At 40.7% G+C, this 23378-nt stretch overlaps 1 protein-coding gene across 15 annotated transcripts in view; it reads right to left on the bottom strand.

Annotated features, from left to right (window-relative positions):
* Positions 1-1663: 1663 nt before the first annotated feature.
* Positions 1664-23378, bottom strand: part of col25a1 (collagen type XXV alpha 1 chain) — a 138721-nt gene continuing 117006 nt past the window's right edge. For 4 of the 15 annotated variants that reach the window (XM_085760279.1, XM_085760286.1, XM_085760278.1 and 1 more), the window contains 22 exons: positions 19739-19771; positions 19355-19390; positions 17358-17402; positions 15764-15826; positions 14408-14476; positions 13647-13691; positions 13148-13192; positions 12764-12841; positions 12236-12259; positions 11124-11168; positions 10958-11002; positions 10677-10757; positions 10480-10542; positions 10321-10371; positions 9661-9687; positions 8999-9079; positions 8618-8653; positions 8010-8063; positions 7819-7872; positions 7682-7708; positions 6536-6589; positions 4506-4950 (listed from right to left, as the gene is read on the bottom strand). In XM_085760279.1, coding sequence (XP_085616405.1) covers positions 4744-4950; positions 6536-6589; positions 7682-7708; positions 7819-7872; positions 8010-8063; positions 8618-8653; positions 8999-9079; positions 9661-9687; positions 10321-10371; positions 10480-10542; positions 10677-10757; positions 10958-11002; positions 11124-11168; positions 12236-12259; positions 12764-12841; positions 13148-13192; positions 13647-13691; positions 14408-14476; positions 15764-15826; positions 17358-17402; positions 19355-19390; positions 19739-19771 — 1263 coding nt within the window. In that variant the 3' untranslated portion in view covers positions 4506-4743. Of the gene's footprint in view, positions 1922-2410; positions 2654-2888; positions 2928-4275; positions 4951-6535; positions 6590-7681; positions 7709-7818; positions 7873-8009; positions 8064-8617; positions 8654-8998; positions 9080-9660; positions 9688-10320; positions 10372-10479; positions 10543-10676; positions 10758-10957; positions 11003-11123; positions 11169-12235; positions 12260-12763; positions 12842-13147; positions 13193-13646; positions 13692-14407; positions 14477-15763; positions 15827-17357; positions 17403-19354; positions 19391-19738; positions 19772-23378 lie in introns of those variants that run through there. The other 11 variants (XM_085760294.1, XM_085760285.1, XM_085760287.1 and 8 more) reach the window with 11 other exon arrangements.

Genomic DNA, 23378 nt, shown 5'->3' with positions numbered 1-23378 from the left:
GGCCTGTCAACATTCAGGCCATCAACAGTTAGATTTCTGACTTTCGGACACACTAAATCAAATAAAAGCAGGTGTATTCCTTGGTAAGGCCTATTGTATAAAGTGAATACAAACTGTAATTTGTAAAATGACCAACTTCCTTCACACTGTACCATCTGCATCGCATGATCCAAAACTCTTCACATCAACAGAGACGCAGCGCAAACTGACATCAGAAGCCAAACAACTGAAAGGAATGCTGTTTAGAACCAAAATGCCTTCATTTAAGAAATTATAGAAAAATAAATAATGTACCACTTAAAATACTTGAAACAAATACACAAATATAATGCACAAAAACTTTAAATTGTTACATACATAAAACCCCAACAACAATAAAGAAACCTGTTGTGTAGTTCTTGCCACTGGTAGAGCGCATCAACTGAGCTGTTGTTGACCTCCTATCAGTTAGCACCATTATAATCTATACAGATGTGCATCCATTCTTTATAATGAGATGAACTGTACAATCAAAACAGAAACCATACGGGAATAAATCCTCTCGAGTCCACCTGTGGTTGCTGCTACATCACAACAAACTGTTGGTTTTGTTTTCACATCTGCCCTTACAGTAAATCATTCATGCATATGTTGAAGAAAAAAGAAGTGTATCACCTTGCATAGCACCCACTATGTCAGAAGGCAATCTGAATACAAAGTAACGTGAAAAGGTGAAAAGACTGTGGTGGAAAAAATAAACCTAGCTCTGACCTACTGCTCCATTTAGTTTTGCTCCATCTGACATGGAATGTGACATAACTGGCCACCAGTTGTGGTTAATTAATGGAAATCGACTCAACTGTGTCTGTCAAATTCAGCATTTCTGGCACTGGTTTAATATGTTTTCTATCGTGTTTAAGACAATACATGAGAACTGAGATAATTCTATTCAACTAGATCTGAACCACCAGTGACTGTGTTCAGCTAAATCAGACTGTTGTTTTGTTAGAGCTGCGTGAAACAAAGCTCGACATTCAGCTCCTCTAAAACGATGCTTAGTTTCAACATCTAGGAAATCCATAAGTAATAAATTGTGTACATGCAGTGAACTGACAACACTGTACAAACGACATCCCATACAACAAATCCAGAAGGAACAAAGTAGCATATTAGTTACGTTGAGCTGCTTCGAAAACCACGAGTCAGATCAGAGGCTGTACAGACAGGCTGGATGCAGTCTGGCTGTACGCCACAACCCTAATGCTAGTTCAACATCCTGTAAAAATTCATTTGAAAAACAGTGCGCAGTCAGTGTGTGTCTTTTCAATGCTCTCAAACAAAGCTCAACCCTTCTGAAATAAACACCATTCCAATAATTAAAAATATGATATAAAGTTGTACATTTCTGATAAAGGAATGAATAAAAGCTTGAGGCACCAAAGGCTATTATACACAAAATACAAACAATGTTTAAGAATGAGAACAAAAAAAAGAGAGAAATTAAACAAAGAAAAAAAAAATATGATTGCATTCTGTTGACGCTCTCAGTAGACTCTGAAGCGTAGCTTGTCAGGAGAGGCAGATGCTCCAGCTGATCTCCATGGAGATCCATGAGCGACTCTCCTGCAGGAACCCATCCCGTGCTCAGAGGGGGTCCAGAGCAGACCTGTCCAATCTCAAATCCGAGCGAGCCTGATTTGTTTTTCCTGCCGCTGCGGAAGAGCCTGCCAAGTTCTCTCGTCTCCCTCTTTGTCTGGAGACGTGTGCAACTGTTGGAGGCACCACGCCGAGGATGCTGAGCCACGAGTGCAACGGTGAAAAACCTGCTGATACCATTACCCTCTGCAGGCATCACCACAATAAAGCAACAATAACCAACAGCTTTACTTTCTGGGGATAGGGGGGGTGTGGGGGCTCAGGCTACCAGCCATGGCGTGACTCCCTTGAAGATTGAAGGAAAGCAAAAATTACTAATTCAGAGCTCTGGGTTTGTTGTTGTTGTTTTTTTTATGTTAGTGTTGTTTTTCTTTTCTGCAGAAGCCATGACGCAACCACAAAACAGTGACATGTATGTACAACACATATAAATATAGTTTCAGTACACTACTCATGCTTTTGCAGGGGTCAGGGGTGCAATGTTCTGTTTGGCACAGTTTTTTCTTTCAGTTTTTTTTTTTTTTTTTTTTTTAGTCTTCTAGAAAATGGTGCTGCATGAATGGTGGTGAGCTTGTTGAGACGAAACAACACAGAACACCTAGCGTTTGGTGTTAGAGAGCCAGTCCAGATCCCCTTCCTCCACTTCCTCCTCCTCCTCCTCCTCCTCCTCCTCCTCCCACGTCTCCTTTTCGCCCCCGTGAATCTGGCCCGGGCTGCGACGCTCCAGTCTGAGCCATGCAAAGACTAAAGAGACAAGTTCTGCCGCCAGCCGAGGATCTGAACTCCACCACGATGTGGATGTGAAAGAGCAGACACACACGGGGTTTTTTCCACACGGCGATGTGAGTAGAAGCAGCTTAGGGCGTGACACTTGGGACGGTTATCTCTTTTTTTTTTGTATCGTTGTACACATAGACTTCTTTTTTTCTTTTAGACTATTTTTCCATTAAAAAAAACTATAAATACCATAAAAGAAGCATTATTTACAAACTCCATGCGTTTCAGGTTAGAGTGATCACTGCAAGAAAAACACAGGAGAGAGAATGACACAAAGATGAAGACGTTTCCGTTTGGTTTCATGACTGAGTTGTACAATCAGGGAGACTTTTCACAATCAAACACTATTATTACTATTAAAAACAAAACCCCATGCAAACATAGAGAAGCAGAAACCCACATGAAGAAACTGACACAGAGTGAACAAAATATTAGGAGCACTCTGATGATTGAAGACTGTCATATGATCATCTTACCTTCTGCCAGCATCCAGGCATTGGTAATCCATCTGGGCCCTGTTCAGAGAAGAGGAGCGGGGAAGAAAAAAGCAACTGTAAGACTGTAAGAGGAATGAACGCTCTGCTGTTAGTAACACCTGTAGATCATATGTGAGTACAGATGTGAAAAGCCTGATTTTTATATGTAATCACAAATCACAAAGTGGGAGAAAACGGACATCATGGCTGCTGCAGGGACATTTTGCATCTAAACAAATCAAAATCCACACTTGCCTTAAGGTGACAATAAACTAATTATTTTTCTTCAAAAGGGAGCATGACCCATTCATATTAATTATACTGTTTCTTATAGCTGAAATGCATTAATAGACTGACTGGCTATCTGTGCCATTTAACTGCACAGGATTTCTTGCTATAGCATGTTCATCATCATCATGTTGAGATAAAATTACATTTAGCAGTTTTAAGAAGGAAACATCAGAATGCAAACTGTACTGTTCTCTGATCTTAAACATGATAATCCACAAGAAATAAATTGAATTGTTTAGCTGACACTTTACTTGACTTGTGATTCATGCATGTAATACACAGCAATGTATATCTCATGCATGGCAATACATACTGATTCTATATGTTCATTTTGTTTTAGTGGCCCAACAGTTGAGTTTCATAACACAATCATATGATCTCTGGGGACACTAAAACAAAAGTAAGTGTTTATTGTAATATAATGTAATGACAGCTGATTCAAGTGAATAAATGAAGATGTAACTTAATGAGATGACACTTGACATTCTCACCTATTATGGCCCTTACATTCATACGTTATATAATATAAGATATGTAATATAATATAATTAGATCCAATGGTATTTCAAGATGGATTTCAGAACCACTCATATTGATGACCACACAGTTAGAACTTCCATGCATTACACAGCATTGTTTCAGAAACAGAAAACATCATAGAAACAAAACATCAATAATGTCATTTTGATCCTAAATAGCCTGCCTGAAAAGATCTGAAGCAAAAATATTTGGTTTTCTCTTCTGGTCGTGGTCTGGCCCAATTGGTACAAATACAGGAAGGGAAAAGGGAAGTTAACAGAGTAAAGAAGGGGGCTGTGCACCCGTAGCATGGGCAGCTCATCAGTAAAGGAGTCTGTGTTAGCATCAGGTTAAGAGGTGGTTGGTCCATGGAAGAATCAGCTGGAGGGAAACAGGATTTGAGCAAAGTGATTGTCTCAAGTTTTAATCAAGGGAATGAAAGGATTCAGTTAGAGGGATAGATTTAAGGTACCGCTTATACTGTATCTGTCATCATATGTTTATTTTGTATATCTGACTTGTAATGTAGGTAATCCAAAACAGGCTGCTTGCGGTGAGAGAGTTAGTGATATAATTGTTGTGTGTGTTTTTTCCATGAATGGATTGTAGATGTACATGTGATTGAAATACGGTGTATTCATGCTTGTCGAGCTCTCAGGTCATGCATGGTCTTGCTTCGGTGATGGCTGAGGGCGAGAGGCATGCATGGGTAAGAGGAGGAGGAAAAAGAAAATACTGTACCAATTGGCATGGGGCATCCAGCCCGTCCAGACCTGGCTGCCCTGGTTCCCCCTTTTCACCCTTAAATCCCCGGAAACCCTGTTTGCAAAGATGACCTAGGAGTGTTACTGGGAGAGAGGTGGAACGACCCTTTAACCCCCGAACCTGTCCACCGTGACAGACACGAGGGGGCGGGGACGCGGGAGGAGCTGCCCTGCGAGCTTGCCGATACCACAACCCGGCCCAATTGCATGTTTTCCAGTAACTAATGACATGTTTCTGTGTCTGAATTGCAGAGTTTCAGAAAAGTAATAGACTCTGTGTTTCAGGTTGCTGTGGTCTGGTGGAAGCTAGGTATCTGTGTCGCCACAGGGAGCTCATCCCTGTTTGGGACGACTGCTCTACACGGCTGGAAGATGGTTTCCAGCTGACAGTTGGCACATACCAATGGGCAGGGTGCATCTAATCCAGGGGCACCCTGTTCTCCTTTCTCGCCCTTAGGCCCTTTTTTGCCCTTCTTTCCCTTCTCCCCCTGTGGATACAACGGTTTGGTCAAGTTAAAATCATTTGAACATTTGGGACAGCACTGCTATTAGGAGGGGAGAGATTAAAAAGGGAGGCTATGGCCCACAAAGGAGAAGGACACATTGTCAGTGTTAGATAGGAGGGGATACCAGACAGTACTGGGTTCTAAAAACACTCCTCAGGACAGGAAGAGGACAATAAAGGGGAATAATACAGTGGGAAAACAGCTGATCGCCAAAAGGGGTGTCAAGGGCACAAAGGATGAGAAAGAGTAGCAGGGAAAAAACCTCCAGAAAGACAGAATTAAACCAACTACACAAATTCAAACTGTATCCCTTCAGAATAAAACACTGGTTATAAAAGAGTTAGTAAATAAAAACTGAAAGAACATGTTTAGTACCAAACCTCACAGATGTACTATCACAGGTGTATGTGCGGCCATTATGAGATGAAATGGGTTATGTTTGGTATAGTAGCACTTGTAATGGAATGATTTACAGCAAAGTGTCACTATATTATATTGTGCAAATAATATAGTAATGAAAGTTCATTGTGTTAATTCAAAAGTAGCATCATAATCTGTCACATTCAATGCCAAATACCCAAGAGCAGCTGTGCTAACATCTGTTCTGTGCTGGATTAAAGTTGGGAAAGACTCACAGAGCCATGCCAAAGTTTGTTTATTCGCGTGTTCTAAGGAATGGGATACAGTTTCTCTTACAGTAAGACATTAAAAAACATCTAAGAAACACGTCAAATGTGTTAGTAAAGGTCAGGACGTACAGAGTAAGCAATGGAAGATAGAAGCTACTGTTTACACAAGCAAGGGAAGAGTTATCAACAGGCTCAAGAACTCAAGGAAGTGAAAAGTTCATGCATGAGAACAACTGAAGAAAAACAAATGTGAATTTTAAGAGCCTGTTGTCAATGGACTTGTTTGGTCAAAGACATTAAAGTAACTTTTTGATGCCTAAGAATGAGATTGGACTTGTGATATTGAGAAATGAGATGGTAAATCATTCAAAGTGGAGAACAAAAGCTGATCTGAGAGGACTGGGATGGTTTTTATATGCAAAGGAAACTTTACACTGCATAGAGCTCCAATTGGTTTGAAAGTGAGTTTGTCAAAAAAAAACTCAACAGAACAGACTTAAAGAGAAGCCTGATAGAAAATGTGTTCAAAATATCTGAAAAAGTAAAATCAATTCATTAGGACGCAGAAAAATGGATTTCATACAACTAAAGCTGTAAACTGGCTTTTAATATTGATTAACTTTTACCTTTTGATATGTATTTTATTGTTGTGTTTTCTTGTTTTGTTTTTTCCATGCCATTTGTCACCTGAAATGTTATTTCTTTTCTGTAAAGCACTTTGATCATCTGTCCGATGTTGTAAGGTGCTATATAAATAAACTTTATTATTATTATTATAAAGCGTTCATTCCTTTCAGCGACGATGTCACCACCTGTCTAAAACTAGTTCAGTACCAAAACTACACCTCCACAAATCCTGCCGCTGTCCATTGACATCAGTCCTCTGTGTTAACATTAAGGGTTTAATCAACAAATCATTACAGCGTATCTACATCTACCTTTTCTCCTCTTTCCCCATCGTCTCCTTTCTCTCCCCTTAAGCCTGGCAACCCCTGCAAAAGTACAGCTCCACTTAATTACTCTGGCTTTACTGAGCAAAGACAGAGGAGCGATTTACCTGTCCTTACAGAGCTGAAGACAACACATCAGCATCAGACTAAAAACAAAAGTGAAGCTTAAGAGGAGGAAGGTGAAAAGCAAAATAAACTGAGCTCAAGAGACAATGGGTGGATGTGCAATTAAAAATAATTGAGTCTAAAATAAGAAATAACTGCAGCTCTGTTGCTCTGTTTCACTGATATACAACTGGCTTTTAGTGATAGAAAATCACACTTAAAAGGGAAAAGCAGCAATTACCCAGAATCAATTGTAATAACTTATACACAGAAGCTTCTCTACATCAGTAAGCAACTAATTAGCAGCAATGTGTCAAGCATCATTTAATATGCACAAAGTATATTACCTCCAGCCATCAGAGCACTGAATCAGTTAGGATTCAGCTTGATGGAAACTGACATCTGATTACCATGCTTTGTTAATCTGTAGTTTTTCAAAGTGAGTCCTATGTGTTTATGAATGTTATCTGTCACTGCTGTTGTCATACTACAACAAATAATTTCCCTAAAAAGGGACAATAAACTATCTATCTAACTAAGTAAAGTCTATTCAGCCAAGTGGATTGTAGATTGCAGTCTGTTTACCCCTCCTATAACAACCTACACACAAATACAGATGGTGGCTTGTGGGATTTAAATCATATTACTTGTAACCATTTACACAAATCAAGCTCTGTATACAATAACTTACAATTAACTTCCTGTACACTGGTTCAAGTTGTTGTTTCTTTGTGAACACGGTGGTAACACACACTTGATGCTACATCAGTAAAACACTGATAGACAGAAGGACAGGTCATTGTCAACAACGCCCAAACCAAGACAGAGACATCATGCTGAAACTGTGTTTGTACTAATGAAAGAATGCTTTTACATTTGATTCTGGAGAGTTGCAGCTTCTCCCTGTTGTATGTATCCATACACTGGAAGACACTGTTCACACTAACACTGTTGAAGCTGCTGGTGGTGGTTTTTTGTGTGTGTCTTTCTGCCTTCAGAAAAAAGTAGTAAATAATCAATCAGACTTACATCCAAGCCTGGTGTTCCAGCAGATCCCTGCAAATGAAAAAAACACAAGCCATGTCATCACTTCGCTGAAGCTGATACGAGTGCTGCTGACTGATCTACACTGAACAAAAGTAATGTCTCTTCATAGTCAAACTTACAGGAAGTCCGTAAGGTCCTCGTGGTCCTGGCTCACCTGGTGCTCCTCTCTCACCCTAACACAAATGAATCAGTGTTACAGTCGCATAAATCCCACACCATCATTAATATGAGCCAGAGCTAAAACATCTAGAGTGAAAGTTATTATGTATTCTCAGTGAAAACAAAGGGTAAAAATAGATGTCCATCTTACTATGTCACCCTTTGGCCCAGCAGGACCAGCTGGACCTGAAGGCCCATCCATGCCCTGCAGACAGTGGTGTTGTCATGGTGAGTTTACATCATTAGACTAATAGCAGGCCTTCCAAAATAAAGTTGATTTTCCAAACAAATAACAGATGGAAAGCAAGAATCATGTTCAGCGTCCGCGGTATGTACAATATTCCCACGTGGTTTTGACCTACAACCAGCACACAGAACTAACGGCTGATAACACGTGCATTGGCCACACAGAACATTTACGACACTGCTGACACAGTTAATGTATGAGTGTGTGTTAATGCTGAGTTAATGCAACACGGGACAAACGAGAGCCTTGAAATGCCTGCTGTAACAGCTTTGTGTGTATGGCCCCATTGCTGTGAACTAAACTCAGTGTGGCTTGTTTGCTTAGACGTAAATAAATCCAACAGAAGCTTATGTACGTTTCTTTCCAGTCACAATGGTACACAATAAAATGAGGTGACATGGGTAAAAAAAATAGTCTTGAGGGGAGAAGAGTGGGGGTGCTGTATGAAAGGTGAGGGGGAGAGGAGGAGACAGAAGTTGGGTGGTGAAGCCTCTTGGTCACTTGACACTCACCCTCATTCCGGGCTTGCCGTCCAAGCCGGAGGCTCCCTGTGTGGTTATGGAGGTATGAGTGACATGAACAAGGCGGGATTAGTACCAGATGAACACTGTTATTAGGACAGGTTGATGGCAGGGTTTACAACAACTAGATTACACTGTGTGTGTGTTACAGGGAGCTTGGCAAAGTAGTCAGCCCAGACAAATGGACATGAGGACAGAAAATGGAGGAGACACGCACACACATACGCACGCGCAGACACGCACTCGACTGTGTGCACTAAGGCACAAGTCCAAAAATCTGACAGGGCTCAAATAGAAATAGATGTTCTAATGAAGTCTGATGAATAAAGGCTCTGTGTGTGTGTTTAACCTGGGGTGTGTGGCTGTACTTACGGGGAGACCCAGAGGTCCACGATCCCCTTTGTGTCCCAGTTCCCCTCGGATACCCTTCGTACCATGCAGTCCAGGTTCACCCTAGGAGAAGGAGGCAGATGTGATGCAGCTGCTGTATCTGCAGTTGGCACCTGTACAGTACGTGTCCTCAGACTCTTTCTCTGGTTCATCAACACCCTTCTATCAAGACTTCCCCTGTGGCTCTTCCCTCCTTTCTTCACTTTAACTCTTAAGAATTGTTATCTATTGCTCCACCCGTGAAAGCCTGAATCTGCTATTTCCAAATGAGTTGCAGATGACACATGCACGGATATCTAATTGGTGTTCTATAAACTTTTTTCTTTTTTTTCTTTTTTTTTTTTACAAAAATGACTTGATAGAGAAGCTTTAAGGTTTATTCTTTACTCAAACAACTGCACTGATTAAAGTGAGGAGAGTTGGCTAAAAGCTTTGACACAGCAGGTGATGACACTGATGTCGTCTTGTGTTTAGAATTAGTTTATAAAGCCACTTTAAAGACAGTATGTCACAATGTGGATCAAACATTTAGCAACATCCTTCACTAAACATGTAGAGCATGTCTCTGAAAATGGAGGAGTCAAATGTGCCCTGGTATCTTTTATCAGAAGTAATGGTCCATTTATTTTCTTGCTGACATTTACCTTTGGTCCAGGGAAACCATGGGGACCCTGTAAAACATCAAAAGGCAGAAGAATTAGTTTGAAAAGCACCTGGTCTGTCTTATATTTATTGTTTCATTGTCATTTATTATTATGTACTGTATGTAACTTTCCAAATAAAAGCTACCAAAGTTGTAAGAAGGAGGCGGTACAAGTAAAACAAGTGCAGCACTGTGAAGTCTCACACAGCCACATGCTGCGAAGTCCAAAGCTCTGTGTTTTATCGGCTCTTTTGTTCCTAGGTGACTTTGTGCAAACAAACAAGTCCAACTGGCACATTGAGCCACAGCGACTTCCGATGAAAGATTTTATGAACTTCTGACTAATAGGATTAAAAGTAGCCCAACTGACATGACCCGTAATAAATATGCTTTGTGTGGGTGTGTGATTGATGTAAAAAGCAATTCAAAGAAAACAGCAGGTTGGGCTTGTTCACTACAGGGAGGAAACCTGTTATCACTGACACATTACTCAGCATTTCACTGTTACAGTGAGTTATTGAGAAGGCCCCACCTGTCAATATATATTGAGGCCATGGGTTTGTGTTTGTCTGTTTATATTATGTACTTAAATGAGCACTGGGATGTGCCACAGCCAAGGACTGTGTATTGTTCACTGATGATAATTGTCTCAATAACTTACCATGGGTCCTGGTGGTCCGTGAGGCCCTGGAGGCCCTGAAGTGCCAGTAATCTGAAATATATACATTTTATTACTAAATCATGGTGTTAGAATGAGAAGCATCTTATATTATTAGCAATGAATGTAGTAATGAAAAATTGAGGCCTTAATATGACTCACTGAAGGACCCTGAGGACCAGGTAGACCCAGATCTCCTTTTTCCCCTTTTACCCCATTGACACCCTGAATAACAAAAGCTTCATGAACACACGTGAAGTTTCTATCTAACAAGATGAACAAACGTTCTGACCACAGTTCAGACTCCTGAAAGGCTGTTGTCTTGGACAATATTTGGAGAAAATATTTGTAAGTCTTACAGGTAGGCCAGGTAAACCTGTTGCTCCTTTCTCCCCTGAGGCTCCAGGCATCCCCATGTCTCCTTTTGAACCTTTGTAGCCCTGAGGGAAGAAGGCAAACACACACACAAAGAGAATTAAAAAGGAACTATTTTGAATATTTACCCTGAGGATATTGAAGCAAACGCATGTGGTGTTATGATAAACACTAGGCATACGTGTCCATTAAATATAACTTTGACTAAAATACTAAACTTTAGTCTTAAAAACAACTTGATGTCGAGAAACCAACATCAACTCACTCTTTCTCCATCAAGTCCAGGCAGACCAGGCATACCACGATCCCCCTGAGACAAAAACACATTGTCAAAAGCAAAAGTTCAGATTAAGCTTAGATGTTTAGACTTTGGTAGCAAAGGAAATTGGTGCCATCAGCATCATGAAGAAAAGTACAGAAACACAGTTTACCTTTATACCTTGTGGACCTATCGGCCCGGGAGGCCCAGGTGGACCCTGCACACACACAAACACAAAAGGAGATTTTATCACAGTTCATTTATTATACTACTGCATAGGTCTGCATGATGGGGTGAGTATCAACCCCGCTGTGAATGACACACAACTGTATTCAGACATGGGAAAGATGGCGTGAGCTGCATTTCAGTGACATCATAGCTGAGCATCACTCTGAGATATTTTGCAAACAGCAAAGGATGCTCAGCTGAAACACACATGCTGAACCATGTTAGCTACAGTACAACATATGGACATATGGATATATCATTATGATCAGTGGCATGTTTTTAACGTTAGGATGTGAGGGTTATCATGTAGCAATGAAAGCATCAGGTCTACCACAGTTTAGCTGCTACTTCTTTGTGTGTGATCATGGGGGGTGGGGTGGGGGGTTCCTTCTGTGTCATAATAGTCATAATCAACAACACAATAATGTTGCTTTTATCGCTCTGGTAACATGATGATATCATCAGGGTATAAAAGCTTTAGTGTCGTAGAGTTTGAACAGTTTTTCCAAGTTTATATCTGCAGCTTGTTTTTCTCAGCAAATAAATGATGTATATAATAGAGAACGCAACTTAGCTTACAGTGGTAATATTTAGCTGATGACAGATACATGAGAGAGTGGATTTTCATTATATTCTTTACTAGGTCAGATGAGCTGCTGGGGCCCAGTAGTTCTCTATTCTTTCCCTTCCCTTTATGATGCATACAGTGTTTCTTTGCTGGAATAATATGATAATGATAATACAAAATACTGGAAAGTGCAAGAATGTCACAATAAAGCTCCTAAAACTTTAGACATGGGCACCCTCTCACATCAAGATTAGCTAATACAGACAACCAGCGATGCAGGAAGCATTAAAGGCTGATCACACAGAAGCATAAACGCAGCGCTGAATACAGTTTCATTCACTGTCAAGCAAAAACATGTTGCTGGGTGAGGGAGCACAAGTCAACCGGCAGTGCAAACCGTGGCTGGGATCGGGTTGGGCCCATGCGAGGTCAGAGATGAATCACTTGTGGAGATGACACAGTACACAGAATACTCAGAGCCTATTTACCGTTACTGTAATAGTGGTAATCTTCTGCAGTGGGCCAAAGGAGTGGAAATGGGGAGGAGATGGAAGATAAGATTGTAGAGGTCACACAGAGAAGAAACCTTTGTGTCAACATTTCCACAGATATGAGCCTGTTTTACTTCTATAAGACTGAATCTAATCTGTTCAACTCAACAGGTGAGATATTGTCTTACACATACAGTTTTATCCTTTACAAAATGTGTTACTAATCATTTCCTTGGCTCTCCAGTATAGTTGGACCATGTGGATACAGATGTGACAATTCTTTAGTAATTATCTGAGTCATTGTTACGCAACAGAGACATCACCAGAGCTCCATCTATGATGAAAAGCAAACGCTTAAATGCCCATCCACCATTCACACTAGATATCCACACTCTACTTCTCCTGCAGACTAATGAGTATAACAGTCCTCCTGCAGTGTAAACAGCAGCAGAGCTGCACTGTGACACACGTCAGAAACAACAGCAATGTGGGAAATAAGCTGCATTAGGTAAAGTGTTGTCTGACCTGCAGAGCCTCCTGAATGTTTCCGTTGTAGTCGATGATTTCAGTGGCTCCTTGGTCTCCTTTCTGCCCAGGGGGGCCCTGCACATGGTTAACATCAAGAAACACATTTTAAACATTTTGCATGTTTTTCCATAACTGCACACTTGATTTATATACTGTATATAACATAAGAGGGAATGGAAGACCCAGATGAGGATCGAATGCTGCCCCCTGGTGGTATTCTGTGTGGTTATATGAGTAGTAACTGGCTTTCTGCAGGCAAAGTAACAACTCGTGGGAAATAAACATTTCACATGCTGAATATTTACCAGCCTGAAACATCATAACAGCATTAAAGAAACAGAGAGAATAGAGGCATTTATGTTATCTAATATAGATGCTTACCCTCGGGCCATCAGATCCAAAGTCTCCTTTATCTCCAGTCTCTCCCTGACGTGAGGAGACAAACAAACATTTTCAAAGCTCGTGCTGGTCGAGCTACAACGTCTTGTGTGAGAACTGTATGACACACAGTATGATCAGTGCAGTGGAGTGCAGTGGAAATATAACTTTAATTTATTCAAAGTTTTACATAGGAAAAACCTTATACAATATTTAACCACAACAACACTGCTAGGTCTAATACATGAGAGAGCCCTGCACTGAATTCTGCTTACTGCTAAAATTATTATTATAAATGTTTTTGCTGCTTGGGGACACAATGTTGAACAAAAAATGTTCTGTGTAGACATGTTCAAGACATTAATAAAGTAAGAAAAAAAGAAAAACAATCATAATCCAATAGTAATAGATAGAAATCTTGTTGGCCGTTCCTACGCAAAAGATAATTTATAGAGGATTCTCTTTCCTTCAGATTTAAAGAAAACATGTCTGCCATGCTCACCTTTGACCCTTTAGGACCAGGTGTACCACCCTCTCCTTGTGAACCCTGCCAGGAATATGAAAACATAATTAACAAAGAGTCATAGTCAGGACAGGAAAAAATAGAGAGGAAAGCTCCTCACCAAGATATAAATGGACTGAAAGTACAAAACAAGCCCTCTTTATAGGTTCAATCCAAATTCATCATAAAAAATACAACATAATGCATATTTCACAAAGGAAATGTCATCAACCTCTCTTTCTCCTCTCGAGGGAGCAACACAGTCAGCTTCACTCAAATAAGCACATTTTAATATGCCATTACTGCCAAGCAATAAAGGAAGTGTTTATTTGAACTCTGGCGTTGATAAAGTAGGGGCTTCACTTTTGGGGTTTCTGGTCGGATGTGAAACAGAGCTCTGGGTCGTCTAAGTTTAGACTGGAGCTTAAGCTACCTGCTGGGTCAGTGCCAGACATAAACAGTGGTAAACTCATTTATAATTGGTTTACTTTTACACAGACCCCAGGGAAAGCCCTGAACTTATTACGGGCTATAATTGTTCAGCCAGCTCTCTTTGTTAACATAACTGAATATTGGATGAATTGAATTGCTTTGGGGACACATTTTACCTTCTCTTATTCATAAGTCTGTGAGCATTACTTTGTGTGCTTTGACCAGGGAGGCTCTAGATGGCAGCAAAAATTAGTTAACCACATGGGGAGAGGACGGCTACATGGGCACACATATGGCAACACATGCACATTTGCACACGAACCACTGACCTTTGGTCCGATGGGTCCGAGTTCTCCTCGTTCACCCTTTCCTGGTGGCCCGTGGTCACCTCTCTCACCCTGAACAGACAAAAGAACAACTGTTGAGCATCTGTGATAACCACAGTTCTCCTGCCACCTGTATTTCTGAATTGTATTTTTATTTTTTATTGTTACACTGATCGGACCCCAGGAAGAATAGTTGATGTAAAACTACATCAACTAATGGGGATCCAAATCAAATCAAATCAAATCAAATCAAATCAAATCAAATCAAATCAAATCAAATCAAATCAAACCTGGACTTCCTCACACTTCTAGAGAACTGCTGATTGGTTCATTTTATTGTAAAGAGCAGATCAGCTGCAGAGCTACCATGCATGTCCTAAACATCAGACAATTTCCCTAATATTATGCAGTATTTATTTACATGACTGAGGAATCTACAGTAAGAACATCCTGCCCTTTGCATCAGTTTGCTTACTCAACACATTCAGTTGTAGATATGTTTGCTGACTCAGCACAGTGTGCACTGCTGCTAGGTTGAGACGTTTGACAAGGTTACGGACATCTATATATGATATATGAAAAATCCAAACAAACATTTGCATCAAACTTTTTTTTTCTCCTTTGAGTTGAATATTAGGAAAAATCCTTCGTTGTTTGCTCGTCTGCTTTTTCTCCTCATATGGAGTTACCGCAGAGAGCCAATAGATGGGGATGTGGTATAGCTCAGACACACTCTTTACTGCTGATACTGAAACCGGAGCGGGACACAATCATTATTCAGCAGTGTTGACTCAATGGACCTTTGTCTTTTCCTTTTCACATTACTGCTCAGTAATAACTAAGAGGCAGAGCATTAAAAAATGCTTTAAAAAACAAACAAAAACTTGTGAAACACCAGTTATCACCTCACAAGATCTGAGCCCAAAGGAAATAACATCAGATTAAACATTTCTGCAATGTTTCTGCTAAGTTTCAGCTTCGACCATTTCAGCTTTTAATTGTGCCACATTCATATAAGAAGACAATGCATGGCAAATATCTTGATGATGATTATAGTTGTTGTGTGTCTGGATTATCACCGCTGGCTCCACAGTGGGATAATGTCACCACTCAAAGGGAGCAGCAGAGGATTAGCTCATTCTGACCACTTCTAATGACATTTAGAATAAACAGAGGCTCAATCACCTTGGTAAAGTGATAATAGTGGATAATGAGACTGTATGCTCCATAAGGGATTAGTGACTTCAATGATGATCACATTGGTGAGACAGAGCTGTAAATCTTCAGATAGAAATATTAATAGAAATATAGAAGATAGAATATATATATTAGAAATATTCAGAGAAGCGAGTCACGCACCTTGGTTCCTGGGAGTCCAGGAAGTCCTGGCTCACCCTGGGGACCCAGGAACCCAGGCTCACCCTAAGAAAACAAAACAAACAAATAATGAGCAAATATTACTACATTTTCCAGCGGGTAGTTTTGATGTAGTGCTGCCTCCACTCACGGCCATCCGGCACTACACACTAACACAAGATGCATGGGCAAACATATTCGAAATGACAGGCATGCATTTACTTCTCACACACTTGCTCGTGCACACAATCACAAACATACACACACACACAGACACGCACACACGCAGGAACACATGCGTAAATCACACACATCGACTCAAACGATCAGTGGCTTGTTAATTTATCCCCTGGTTTCACAAACATTAGTGACACCCTTTTATGAGACATAAATGTTCTGCAAAAAGCAGGTTCTCTGCCACCTTCAAAGAAGCTTTCACATTTTTGCATTTGCACTTTCAAGTATGAGGAATGAGCATCTAGTATGAGGTGTGATGCTCAATTTGATGTGATTTACATCTCATTTTATTGAAAAATAACTTAATTGGAATATATGACTAATCCATCTGCACCCAGAGTTCCCACTTACAGTAGTTTAGGCGCTCTGGAAGCCTTTGGGTTGGTAATGAACGCCTACTTCAAAAACTTTGAAATTTTGATTGGATAAACAGTGAAGAATGTGGAGCAGAACAAAGTGCAAGCCAAGCTCAGAACCCGTGAGTGCTGCGTTAGCAAAATATTGTTAGAATCCATCAAGCATTCAGGCCTCTTAAGTAAAAACAGGAGTATATAAAATATAAAATGAAAGGGGCTTTTTACAAGGCCAGCACGTTACAGGCATACAAAAAGAGAAATACCAACATCAAACATCTAAAACAGCAACAAGCATCATCCCATCATGCTTGTTTCAGCATTCCTTGCATTCACATGTTATATTTCAAGCTAATGATCCTGAAATACACTGAGGTGGTTGCTATTCTGGCAGTGAATCATCTTGTGCTGTTCGGGCATTGAGTTTCACCATCTGCTGTGGGTCTTTTGTGATACAGTTGAGAAAAAGAAAGCTCCATTGCTGAAACAATACAAGCCTAGTTTGAAAACTAAACAATCAGATGATAATAAACTTCCCTCTCCTTAACACGCAGTAGTTTTGGTACATTTGGCAGCGAGCCTACTGATGCCACTTCCAGGAAGTAGACCAAAGTGTTTTCAAGGGTCGCAGTGGTCTGATCATTAATTCATAGACCTCTATGGGATTCACAACCCTTAATGAGACGGTTTTCTTGCTGACTTGTGCCATGTTCAGATCCAAAGCATCGAGCGCTCGGCCTTGTCAGTTTGCCTAAGCTCCTTAGTTTTCACTGCACTGAATGCACAGGTATTACTGTGGTGCTGCCGCTGCGGCAGATGTAGCCTCGCTGTCTTGGTACAAATCCCAAACAGCAGGAAGAGCGAGATTAGACCTTGATGTGTCGTACATAACACGCGACGATAGGTCAGCTGAGTTTCGGTCTGAACTCTGCTACGGACGGGCTGAAGCGGATGGACAGGGACAACACTGGGGGAATGACTGGGGGTAAAAACAGCGAAGCATTTACCTTTATCCCTGGGAGTCCAGGCAGCCCTGGAAGTCCTGGCTCTCCCTACATAGGAAGAGTGTGACATGTTACAGCCAAGCCAAGCTAAGCTGAGTCAAGCCTCATCTGTTGGCTCTTTGGGGTTCTATTAGCTTTACACTTCACCGTTTGTACTGGCTATCTGCTGCTGTAGTTGTGAAAGTGGTCTGCTGTCCATGAGTGAATGTTGACTGTCATTTGCTTGCGGTAAGCACTAGCAGAAGGTACTGCACATGCACTTTCATACCAACTCATGCAGCCATGGCTTGACAGCGAGATTAGTGCTTGTTATAACACTCAACCCTCCACAAAGTGCAATGGAGTTTTAGTTTTATGATTTTATTGGTTTGGGCAGGTGTGAAAAGTTCTAGTTTCTGGAAGGAAAAACTGTCAGATACTTTGGATTAAAGTTGCACAAGCTGATTGAGAGAGCTGCCGTGGCTTCAAGGTCGTTAGAGTTTGGCAGTGCGAAAAGCTGAGAGTTGGCCTATTTCTCTGTTACCAAGGTCGGAACTCCAGACTCCCATTATACATACGAGTTTGAGCAACGCATAGTCACTTAATCCAACTGTGGAAAAAATCAGAGGTCAAGTCCCTTGTGAGGCCTCTGTGAGACTTTCAAAACAAAATTTCTGACTCAGGATAATTTAACGCTCTATTAAGACCATTGTATTTATGGCATATGAAAAGAAATGATTAGCGCCGCATGAGAATGATCAACTGTAACGGCACTCTGGGGATCAGAGAGAGGGCTGTAAATTTCCATTGTGGCTAATGAAAGCATTGTAAAACTAATGAATAAAAGTCTTTCTTGTGGACTACCAACACTTGCCGAACACCATCCAAATGGTGATATCTAATAGCAACAACGAGTCAATCTTGGGATGGCTGATATGATGAGAAATGTCATTTGTGAGTGTATCAGCACAAGCAGAGGGTCTGTAAAATGAGAGATAAGGTAAAGCAGTCAAAAATTAGTTAGGCCACATGTGTTTTCTCCGCAGCACAGCATTAAAAAAAGACATTTGCTCAAAGCCCTTGTGTCTGTCTGGAACCAGTTTGTCCAAACAGAGAAAAGAGAGGAGGAAATTAATGGGGTGCAGCACTTGGGATTAAAAAGTGTAATTAAATGCGGCACTGGTGCAATCTTGGCAGCAGGGACAAGAACTGTACTTTATTTTTCAGGAAAAACAGCTCCTCTTCTGCTGGATGCGTGCTTTATTAGTATCTCATCGGCAACTGTTTCTTCAGCAATTTCCTTTGTTGGCTTATAAATTGTGTCAAACATGAGAATAAAAGCTGGATGGGAGAAAGAGAGTCAAACTACTGCTGCTTAACCTGCAAAAAACATTGTGTAGTTGGACCAATGCATTGCAATGTAATGGGATGACCTGGCTAGACTCTGACAAGTCCAGGTCAAAGTCTAATAGAGCAAAAACATCCAAAAAGATTTAGTGTGTCCAGAGGTATTAGTTAAATACCTGGGACCTTGCAGGGGCTCAGAACAACTATCAAGCCAAAGTAAATGTAAAATGAGTTGGAACACTGTGATGAACGTGTCAGGTTCTGCTCCCCCATGTACAACCATCCTTATTACACTTTTAACAGCGAGGTTCAACTGAGTTTGAAATGCTCATGTCAAAACCTAAGCTATTTTATCTTGCACAACAGACTTGAGCTTCACCCTTTTCCATTAAAACTGTGAGATATATAGTAAAAGTAAAGGTAAAGGTACTTTATTTGTCACATATACAGCTAGTCACCGTGAAGCAAAGACAGAAAAGCTGCTGCCTGTTGAGCTCTCTCTGGTACTGTATGGTCATAATTTCATTTCTGTACTCTGGTATCAATATACAGTAGAATCCATTATTAACATTAATTACTAACAAAAATTATTAACAAAAACAAAAAGATTGTTTTTCTATCCATCATCCTACAGTCATTTATCATCTGCTGTATCAGGACCAGTGTGAGCCTACCTTTATTCCACCTCGCCCAGGCTCTCCAGGTTCACCCTGTAATACAGGCAAACAGTTTCTGTTCAGCGTCTTCATTCCTAGTAAGAACTCTGTGAGTCAAGTCCTTGATGATTATTTGGTGAACCTACTGTAGCTAACGGTCATTTAGGCTAGTAAATGTAATTGGCATTTTTTATAATCTGAGGTAAAGTATTCACACACTTCTTTAGCTATAATATTAGTGGGTTGGGTTACACAATGCAGTATCTTTGTGTAAGCAACTCTTTCTGTAAGAACTATTTTGTTTGTGTGGGGAAAAGCCTTTTTCATTTTGGGACATTAGTGCTGAACCTGATGTAGATAAAGAAACATTTGAAAAAGCTTGAATATGAGTTTAGCTCCTACCTTGATACCGGCTGCAGAGGAGCCCGCATCTCCCTGAGGAAACGACAGAAAACACAAGTTAGAGAGGTGTGGAAAGTCAAAGGAGATTGCAGGGAATGCAATAAAGCTACAGAAATGAGACAGACTCCTTTTACTAAACAATACAGAACATCATTTTGCAGCTGCTGCATTAACTGGTTTGTCTGGACAAAACCGAATGAAAAAAAAAATCCAATTAGAAAGCAGATTGTCTGCTGCTTTAAGCTCCGCTCAGATTGAACGTACCTTCTCTCAAAAGTTTGAGAAAGAATTTTCATTATTGCAGTGCTGGGAATTATTTCGTCATTTTCACACAGTCAAACTGTGCAGCTGCACACTGGTGATGACATGAGGGCTGAAATCTAACACGATATACAAGAAACACCAAACCCACAACAGCACAGGAGGTAAGAAGCCTGGATACATGTAGATACACAGCACAGGCAGCAGCTATTTCAACCCTCCTTCACTGCATCTCCTCAGGTAGGGTGCTGAACCAGGAGGAGCCGGAGCTGCTTGAATCACATTTTTCCAGCAAAGTCATCCAGACATCCACAACCAGGGTCTTTCTTTTGCACTGCATTACTACTGCAGTGTACAGTAAAAACAGACATAAAACAAGAGGCCAATAAGCGTAATTATGGGCGGTTGGTGGGAAAAGGGAGTGGGGAGAAGGAGACGGGGTCTGCAGCTCTGGTGTGGACTGTGGTTTCACTACACATACGCCTCACGCTCAGAAGTTGCTGAAGGAATGCCTCTCGCCCTCAGCTTTTTATGGGAGTCATTACGATGCATAGCACACAAGGCATGTTTAATTGCAGCATTTTTTTTTCCTCAGACAATAAACTGTGTTACTGTTTACAGCTGGGTTTTGTTGCACACTCAACTGCCTCTCTCCCTATCTTAAAACTTATCATTTTGATTTTTATAAGGCCATTTTCACAAGTCCTCAGACTTTTTATTAAGGGTACAGCTGAGCGGAGAGAAGAGACGAATGAAAGGCATGAAGTAAAATGTTTTCGGTTGTATTCTTTAGAAACAACATGTCATGTTGTGGTTGACATAAAAATCATTACAAAAGAGGAAACTTTATACAGACGCCCATTATTCTGGCTTTTTTGTGTCTTGATTGAATAATTGTTTCAACAAAACAAACATCAAAGTCAGAACTGGTTTACACCTGTTGCTTTTTGGAAGGGATATGCAAGAATGTCTCACATCTGTACTCAATTGTTACATCTTACACAAAAAAGAAACTACAAAAGATCTCACCTTGTTAAACTCGTAATCAAGCTATGGACTATGGACTATATGTGAGCATAATTAACTTTTTTTTTTTTATCTCAGCAGGATGAGATCACAAGGAGCTAATAATGTGAAAAACAACAATTTACAGCACGGTTTACACACTTTTAATCAAAAAGCCAGCACGCCCCATGTGAAAACAAGTATGGGAGAATGCAACACAAGCAATTAACACTTCCCTCCCCTGCTGCTGAACTGATAAACACCATTGGTATTTTCTTGTCATGACAAATCCAACACCAAGTGACACCAACTTCGGGAACTAAGTGAGAGTTTTCACTGGTTTAATCTTTTCCAAGTGAAGTACTGTGGGACGGAAAAAGTGGTGGAGTTGGGAGGTGAGTTGAGGTGTGGCACCGAGTGCTGAAATGTCCCAACTGGGCCAATTACCATGGTGAGGCTACAACTTGTGATTTAACCGCAGAGCAGAGCAGGATGGAGAGCTGTCACCACAGCTCCCCTTCATTACAGCCGTCCAAAACTGTCCCTGCACGTTGGCATTTAAAAGATAATAGCATGAAGATCTTATAATGAATGCTCGGTAAATCAGGCCTTTTTCCAGATGTTTGCCTGGTGACAGCGAATGAGATGGAGAGAATTAATCAGCGAGCAGTGAAGCCGGAGCTGGGTTGTGACAAACGTAACCATTAAATGCCACCACAGCCTTCAAAACACCACTCTTACTTCATATTATGGCCATTAGCAGAGATGACCAAATTCAGCGGCCTCAGCTGGATACCGACCTCTGACACTTAGTTAGAATATATGTGAGGCGACACGGATCATGATTGGCTCCCAGGGCGGCGAGAAACTGCCAACAGCTGAAACCTGGCCAGTTCGCAAGAACTTGGACCGGATCTTAGGATTCAAAATTTATACCAACCACTGTGCCACATCGGTCAGAGCCAAGCACTCACAGCCTGGAACTTCCCAAAGCCAATTCAAGAGTTTACTTAGGTTTTTTTTTTTTTTTTTTCTAAAACCTTTAAAGAATTTTCCTATCTGTGAGGTTCGACTTTTCAATGAGAAGAGCCACAGTTAATTTCACACCTAGTTAAATACTTAGGCTGAATGCATCAGAAGTAAATGGTTTAGAACTAAAGCTTTTAACTGTGGTAATGATTTGTTTTAAAGGAGGCCAGAGATGGACATGTAGAGGCTGTTGGAAACATTTCTCTTCACAGTTGATGATGGCTTACGAAAGCAGCGCAGCAGGTAATCTACCACATAATGTACACGAAAAAGAGTGGCAGGAAATAAGTAGTATATTTACTCAAACACTATTCTTGAGCAGAATTTTAAAATACACTCTACTATTTACTTCTCTAGTACAGTGGTTCTCAAAGTGGGGTCCGGGGACCCCCAGGGGTCCTTGAGCGGGTTCAAGGGGGTCCCCAACCTTTTCTCAAAATTTTACCACATTTTTTCCCCATAAATTTCTTGAATTTTTTTTCCAAAAAAATCATGCCATTGGCAGTAATTTGAATGTAAATTGACTAAAAAAAGCAACGTTATTCAGTCTCAGAACAAATATATGTGTATTTCTGGTGTTTGTTTTAAAATTGTATCCAATGGGGGGTCCGTTGTATAATTTGTGTCAGTTTAGGGGTCCTTAATGTAAAAAAGTTTGAGAACCACTGCTCTAGTAGACAATGACTCTGCAGATAAAGATATTGTTTGCTTTAGAGAAGGAAGAAACTAAATCTAACGTGTTAATCAGTGAGTTTTTTCCAGTCTTTCTACAAAGCTAATCTAACTTGATGCTGTTTTCTTAACAACATGTCATTGTGCTTTCAATCCTCTAACTCTAGTTGAAAACAATTTTGAAGTTCATTAAACTATACAATATCACAAACAGTGAGCAGTGAGCGTTTGTGGCTGTTGGAGGTCTGAATATAAGACTATAGAAAGTAAAAAGTGGTCAATCTGCGACAACAAAATGCATCACAATAACAGTGATCATTTTTTTTCAGTCAATGATGATCCAGAGTGTAACTGTAAATAGATTGTGTCCTTTAGGCAGAAAGAAACAGATTTTCACATCTCTGCAACTGCACATCTACAGTACAAGGGAGCGTTTATGTGACTGAGTGCATCTGTGCTGTCACTTTGTCTCTTTCACACTCTGCAGACTCCCTCCGTCAAAACAATCTCCCATTGTATCATGTGAAGTCTGCTGCGGCTGCTTGTGTTGCCATCTCCCTCTCCCCCTCCCGCGCTCCCTCAGGTCTCTCTGCTCACCATAGCCAAGCTTTCACTGCCTCACCTCTCACCCCGTGTTACCACATTTTCTCCGCAGTGTGTGCTGTGTATTGTT

The sequence above is a fragment of the Trachurus japonicus genome, chromosome 18 (genome assembly GCF_045865225.1).
Source record: "Trachurus japonicus isolate A0001 chromosome 18, Traja_1.0".
Classification (NCBI taxonomy): domain Eukaryota; kingdom Metazoa; phylum Chordata; class Actinopteri; order Carangiformes; family Carangidae; genus Trachurus; species Trachurus japonicus.
This window is presented reverse-complemented; position numbering and strand designations above follow the sequence as displayed.